At 53.3% G+C, this 6,842-nt stretch overlaps 1 protein-coding gene; it reads right to left on the bottom strand.

Moving 5' to 3' along the window:
- Nucleotides 1-5,634: 5,634 nt before the first annotated feature.
- Nucleotides 5,635-6,413, bottom strand: CHC_T00005860001 (hypothetical protein). XM_005717491.1 is given in 2 exon segments: nucleotides 5,635-6,011; nucleotides 6,012-6,413. The coding sequence occupies 1 exon segment, from the start codon at nucleotides 6,411-6,413 to the stop codon at nucleotides 6,012-6,014; it is 402 nt and encodes a 133-aa protein (XP_005717548.1). The 3' UTR covers nucleotides 5,635-6,011.
- Between the last annotated feature and the right edge of the window lie 429 nt (nucleotides 6,414-6,842).

The following is a 6,842-nucleotide window of genomic DNA, read 5'->3' on the forward strand; positions in this document are numbered from 1 at the left end:
GTGTATCAAGCTCCGCAGTTAAAGTGACGATCTCTGTTTTCAGGGGGAGGACGGCCTCGTCGACACTGGCCGAGATATCTTTCTGCCAGGCGCGAGTTAAAACGCTTTCAAAGGCGGAGAGCCGATCGCGCCCTTGCGCGGATTGAACATCCGCTTGTGCGGCGATGGTTTCCACAACAAAGCTGTTGAGGCTTTCTCGCAGCGCCGGCGATTGTGCGGCGAGTTTTTCCGCTACAGTAGTGAGCGTAAACCGTTCGGCTTCTCGGAGTGCCTCGCGGCAACTCCGAGTGATCCACGCCGCGGTGGCGGGTGGTACGTCTCGGGGACGGGTTTCTCGGGAGCTCTCGGAACCGGACACCATGTCTTGACAACACCTGTGAACGGTGGAAGGGAAACTTTCGAGAGAAAGAGAAAGGGTAAGAGGAACTCCGCAGATTTCTAGGTCGGGAGACCAAAATGTCGTGCACTGAGGCCACGTGGGTCAGCCTCAGGCAGAGCACTCGTGTTCGGAACGCGGGGTGAGTGAGATACGGGAGACCACCCGGTGATAACCGGCAACGGGGTCCGGGCGCGCGTGCGCGGTAGGTAGAGTGGTAGGAAAGAAACAAGGCACGGAGCGTAGCAAGCAGTAAGCGGGCGAAGCGACAGCGAACGCGCGTAAGGAGGAGGAGATTCGGGGAAGTGGATGGGCTCGCGTGGTGTCGCACAGAGTGGGCGAGTATCGGCGCGAGGCTACTACCGAGAATCCAGAAACATCGGAAAGAACCCATGGCTTCGTGTCGTTTACTTTTGGGGCGGACGTCGACTATATAGTAGTCGCCGTCGGCAATAATAATAATAACCAGCTAAATAGAGTGTTATGACAGCCTTCGACACGCGGGGTGGACACGGGTACACGTGGAGTATGACACGGGTATACGTGGGGTGTGACACGGATATACGTGGGGTATGACACAGATACACGTGCGGTATGACCACGGATACACGAGGGGTATGACCACGTGTACAACGCGTCCTGTCATGCAACAAAACGGTACAGTGCTCTACACCTCCCCAAGAACTCCAACACCTCCGGTGGTTGCACGAATACACGGCTCTGCACGGACACTTCGTTCATAAGTGCATTCCTCAGCGACCACGCCCATTCTCTCTCTAGATTATGCATCGCGTCGACGTAGACGGGGTGCCCCAGATCGGCGCAAACGAACCCAAAGTGCTTTAAAACGTTAGGGAGGAGAGGATGCACTCCCAACGAGGGGAGTGCCTCCCTTACGACGGCGGGGAGCACCGGAAAATCCTCCGAGGAGAGTCCGGTCGCGAAGGCGGACGCACGGAAGACCCGCCCGTCTTCCTCGTCTGCTCGACGGTATACTGCCCAATCGTGAGGGGCGATCGCGACCCCATGTAGCCGCATCAAGGAACAGACGGATTTCTGCAATGCCGCCCTCGCATTCGAATAGGCATACGGTCGGGGGCTGACGTACAGCCCCGACACGGCAGACAGGATAAACCGACGCGGACCACTGCGGTCGGGGTCAGACAAATAGGAAGCCATTTTTATCGACGTAGTCGACCTCACCGCCGCTGTATGCAAAGGTCCGCTCGCTGCGGATGGCCTCCGAAATCTGGTATGCGGCGCCGACGCCGTCCGCGGTGAGGCGCGCCAGCATCAACGACGCTTCCTCCGTCCCACCTGCCTCGTAAACGCGACGAACGCGCAGCAGGTCGGGGCGGAGGCGATCGTGGAACAGTAGCTCGCCCACGGTCACTCCGGAACGGGCGAACCGACGCCACGGGAATTGAAGGCGCTCGACGGGAAGCGGTGCGGACCGCTCGAGGGGCGACCCGAACCGCCTCGTCACGGGGTCGTTCCTCTCCCCGGCGGGAGGCGACGCCCGAACGATGATGGCGTCGGCCGCACGCTCGACCAGGGGCGCCGAGGTGGGAACCAACTCGATCGACGGAGTCGATTCCCCAGAGCCCTGCGACTTTTGAAACGGCGGTAACGTAGCCCAGGGCCGTGGCGTCGGCTCGAGCCGACGCGAGGAACCTTCTCCACGGGGAGCGGTGTTGGCGTCCGACGACGGGACGGCCCTCGAAGGGCCCTCGAGAGGCGTGGACATCGACGGACCAAGAATAGCGCGGCACGGCCAGGGCAAGGAGCCCGACGAGTACCCGAAGGAGGGGAAGCGAAGGACGTGGGGCGCGGATGCGAAGGACGCGCGGAGGAATGGCAGGAAGTACGGGGACGGCAGGACGGCGCGGTCGAGCGCGCCACCGCCAGCGACGATAAGACGACAGCAGGAAGGGAGAACGGAGGATCGAAAGCGATTGGGGCCCGGACCTGGGCGGAAGGAAGGAATGCGCACGATCTCGGACAGGGTTACGTACCGGTCAGTCACGGGGATCGACATGGCCACCTCTATAAGCCAGAGTGAACGCGGACGTTCACCGTTAAGTCGGGGGCGATGTGGCATAATTGCCGACGACTACTGTATACATTAGATTTGCAATTAGATCTAGATCCCGCTGTAAGGTACGGACTTTACAGCGTCGCGCGCATGTCTTACAGCGCGTGCGCTAGCACACGTGTACGACACGTGTGCTGTCAGCCCGATGGCTGAGAGTATTACAGTGCGGGACGACCTGCAATGGTACAGTAGCACGGTACTATACGATAGTATGATAACTTCGATTTGTATATTAAATAGGAGGAAAGGCGCCGGCGGGGGAGGATGGGGGTAACTTGGGGACGACCCACGACTGCGGCGCAAAACCCTCCAGTTTACTCTAATTAGGCAACATATTCGCACGCCTTTTTAGTTAGGGACCGGCAAGGGTCGGGTTGCGCGACACGCGAGCGAGTCGCGATCCGCCGCCGCCCGTCAGCGCTGGTACGTCACCCAGCGCTGCTCCGGGGCGTCGAGGCGTCGATCTGCTCGTGCGTGCGCGCGACCTATCCCGACCCGCTCTACCAACCTGCTACCGGGCCCGTGCCCGGATCCGTGGGCAAGAGGAGTCCGTCTTCCGCCAAACCAAGGTCTCCGTCGGACTGTTAGCTATACTCCTCCGCTGCTGGAGGTGTTTATGCTACACTAATGAGAACTGAATTGTGCATTAAGACCCTTGCGTTGGAGTTTATCAATATAACACGAACACTGAAGAATTGTAAGCAGGTGAAGACTCTTCCGCCGTTTTTCACTATCTGAAATGCGACGATATCGATATGAATTGTCTAGGCCCGCATACAAACACCGGAATAGTAGATCCTGAACCCTGTGAAGCTGTTGTGTATGATGGGGATGTATCATGGCATTGCCCTTATCGAGATGGCTTCCGCATTGATAACAATACGGCGCAAGAAGCAAAATGTCGAAGGTGGGAGCGAAAAGAAATGACATACGGTTTTGGACGACTCTGTACAGATTCTTTACTTTTGACGCGATCGAGGCCCTGTTCGGGGCTGCATATGGCGTGCAAACTAGCATTAAGCAGGTTGTTCCGGGCGAAATCAAGAGTGTAACGAACGTTACACTCTGGTGGCTGATACCGATAACATGGGTCATCCTTGTTCTATTGGCGAGCAGTATATGGGTAGTGGTGATGCGGTGTTATGGCATCACTCCTATCGCGCATGATGAGAGGTCGTTGGTGGGAATGTTGGAAGAAAAATCAGACATTGAATCAAGTACTGCGTCCAACGGGGTGGACGTTGAGTGGTGACGAAGAAGTGTTTGATTGACACCGACGATAGAAGCGTATCTGCTCAATTTGAGGCACAGTGTAACGATTAAGCCGTGGATCAGTCTCATGACGCACGAATGCATGCAACTTTGCAAATGCTGAGAGCTCAACATCCCAACAAAGAAGCTAAGATAACGTAGTGCCGGAATATGGTTTCTAATGCAATTTGGGAACGAACAATGAGGCTGTCCTTTGTAGCACGTGATGGTGAGGCAATGACGAGCTTTTCGCTGGATGAAATTACCCCCTCCCCCCTATTAATTGCCTGTGCTCACGACGAGTAACAGAGAGTAGTTATTTAAGGCGCTCTCAATATATACTCACTCCAGAAGGAGGAAAATTTGCAAGCGCTCGCACTCAATCCATAATTTAGCAATAGCAACAGTTATTGATGTCTTTCTTGGCAAACTGAACTAGCAGAGAGTTAAACGAGAAGCAGGATTTGGTGACTTGATAGGCTTCATGGTTCGCTCTATAGCTAACAATGTTTCTTTTCAATGAAGATGCTCTGAGTGCATTGGATGGAAGGGCATAGGGACCCAGATGTGGTAATGTTGGCGTTAACATACGGCGGCAATGCAACAAGTAAGGGCGTGGGTTAGAAACTGTCAACGGTAAGCAAATGTCGCACAGACCGCACAAGCCTAACAGTTAGCAGTGTTGAAGCATTATGGCTTTCAGTAGCCACGCATTGCGTTCCGCTCGCATGCGCATTACTCAGTATTTGCTGTAAAGGTCTAATGTGCCCTCCTCCACGTCCCTTCATCCTAAGCACTCCAAAGCACTGATCTCCCTGAGATGTACCTCAACGTGAGCTCGAAATCTTAAGTACAATGCTGCATTCTGGTGCCATACAGTTTTCTATTGTTGGACCTGCTCAGCGGTAAACTCTGTGACAGAGCAGAAAGTTCTGGCGGAAACTCCGGGAGAGATCGTTTGGCGCGAAGTTGTCGATGCATTCACTTTCAAAGCTATTTTTCTCCTCTATCGGAAGAGAGCACGAGTGCAATTCTTCCTACTTACAAAACCAACAAGACTGTAAAATGTACTCTTTATGTTTTCTGGTTTCAATGAATAAATGCGGCAGTAGTCCATCAAACTACCGGAATACGTCACTACAGTATGTCGAATAAGAAATTGCGCTTACTTACTTGCGTAGACGTGCATGTTAAATTATAGCGGTACCGATCGACAAACGCACCCGTGGCGGCCTGCTTGCCCATTCGAAGTACAGTAATAAACAATGCATCGCAACACTGTCTGCGGTGCCGTTTTGTTATACATTATTCAGTACGCAACCTATCACACCGTTCCGTGATGTCCGTGGTTGACTGCATGATCTTGGCGTACATTCCAGGGCGCATGACCGATGGCCCGTGTGTGCCACGGAAATTACAAAAAGCTAACTCGGGTCATAAAAGTGTGTTACTCTATAATTCACACAGCGCAGAAAGTGTGGATATCTTCTACTTTCAACCTTTCTGCTAAACTGAGCAGTTTTGGGAGCTAGAATCATTGGATCGAAACGCCATTACACGAGGGGAAGAGGATAAGGGGTAAGGTACTGTGATCAGCATGGATTGCTGGGCTCCATTTCTTTTCTTCACGTTCCTACGTGGGTGCATGTGTACATATCCTGATCTTCTGTTTTGAAATTTGCCTTGGTTCTTATTACACTCCATGATTGCATTTATCCGACGTTGGCCCTCATCTTTCCGACATAGCTGTGTCCTTGCATCTGTCAATGGGCTGCGGGCATAGTTTACCACTCTTGCCCAATTGGAGGGGTGATAATGCTTCCCTACCCCCTCACTTTACATACTACTTGCCTGTCTATAGGACTTTTATACGTCTTACGAACTAAAGGGTAATTACAATAACAGTGGAGTGACGGACAAGACGCCCTCTTCCGACAGAGATGCACTTCTCCAACGCCAAAAGAACCTTTTACAATTACTGCTTGAAAATTAAAAGCTGTATCACCGTCGAAGCCTACATGTATGGAGAATGTTAATGCAGAATATCAAGAACTTCTTTACACGGGGGAGCTGGCAGTACCTCCAAAGGCAGAGAGGCAGTCAGCTATGGGAATTCACTAGTGTGTGTGTACGAGTTCCACTAAAAAGGGGCCACCAATGGACGCAGCATATTCAAGTAGAACAGTCGAGCTGAAAGTGCGGGGCGTCAAGAGCTCAACCCCCGGCGGTTTCAAACTTCTAGGGCTGGCCGCAGTTGAAAAAAGCGTCAACATTGTGTGTGTGTGTGTGTTATGCCCGAGAAGCGCTGCACGGGTACCTGTTACATTGAGTGATGCAGGTCGCCGTACTTTCACAGTACACTGGCACCCCTTGGTGATGCAAATCATACGGGCCGAAAGCCGTCTGGGCTTGACAGACCGCGTAGTTGCACTTGCACGGGTGACAACCCGCTATCTCTCCGTCGCTGATACGGCAGGTCCCTGGGCAGGACCCGTCAACCGACATAAGCGTGGTTGCGGCCAGGAAGCAGAGTAGGGTAACGAGAGCCATAAATGTCTCTTTGCCTGGATCGTGTGTGTGGGTGTGGGTGGGTGTGTGTGCGGGTGTGGGTGTGTGGGTGTGTGGGTGTGTGGGTGTGTGGGTGGGTGTGTGTGTGGGTGGGTGGGTGGTTTTATAGAGCCGCACCAGCATCGACCGGAAAAAGTACTGGTATTCGTCAAGCCATCACCATTTTTTATGTTTTGCGACGGGGACACTCTCGGCCAGTTGTCCACTGCGACTTGCCGATAACAACCACGGACACAGAAGAGGAGTGTGATTGAAGCGCGCGGACACTTTTGCACCCCAACCGAGCACTAAGATCGGACATCCAAGCACATTTGCCTCATACAACATTAACTTTTGAAACAAAATTATTCGCCACGTCACCGATTCCAGGTTGGGTAATCCACGCTCAGAAGAGCGAGTTATGAGATTAAGCACAAGTTCTTCCTCAACCGATGTGAGTGTGCGGAGACCAGCCCGAAGTTTAAGGATTCGTTGCGAGGAGGGAGAGGCAGCTTGGATGCGGCTTGAAATTATGGATATGGGGAGTTGGTATAGTTCTGCTGCTTGCCTGTA

Source organism: Chondrus crispus, genomic scaffold (genome assembly GCF_000350225.1).
Source record: "Chondrus crispus Stackhouse genomic scaffold, scaffold_32, whole genome shotgun sequence".
NCBI lineage: Eukaryota > Rhodophyta > Florideophyceae > Gigartinales > Gigartinaceae > Chondrus > Chondrus crispus.

What these genes read in the sequence shown, in the direction of transcription:
- CHC_T00005860001 (XM_005717491.1), bottom strand. Translation starts at nt 6,413, where the DNA reads ATGCTGGTGCGGCTCTATAAAACCACCCACCCACCCACACACACACCC.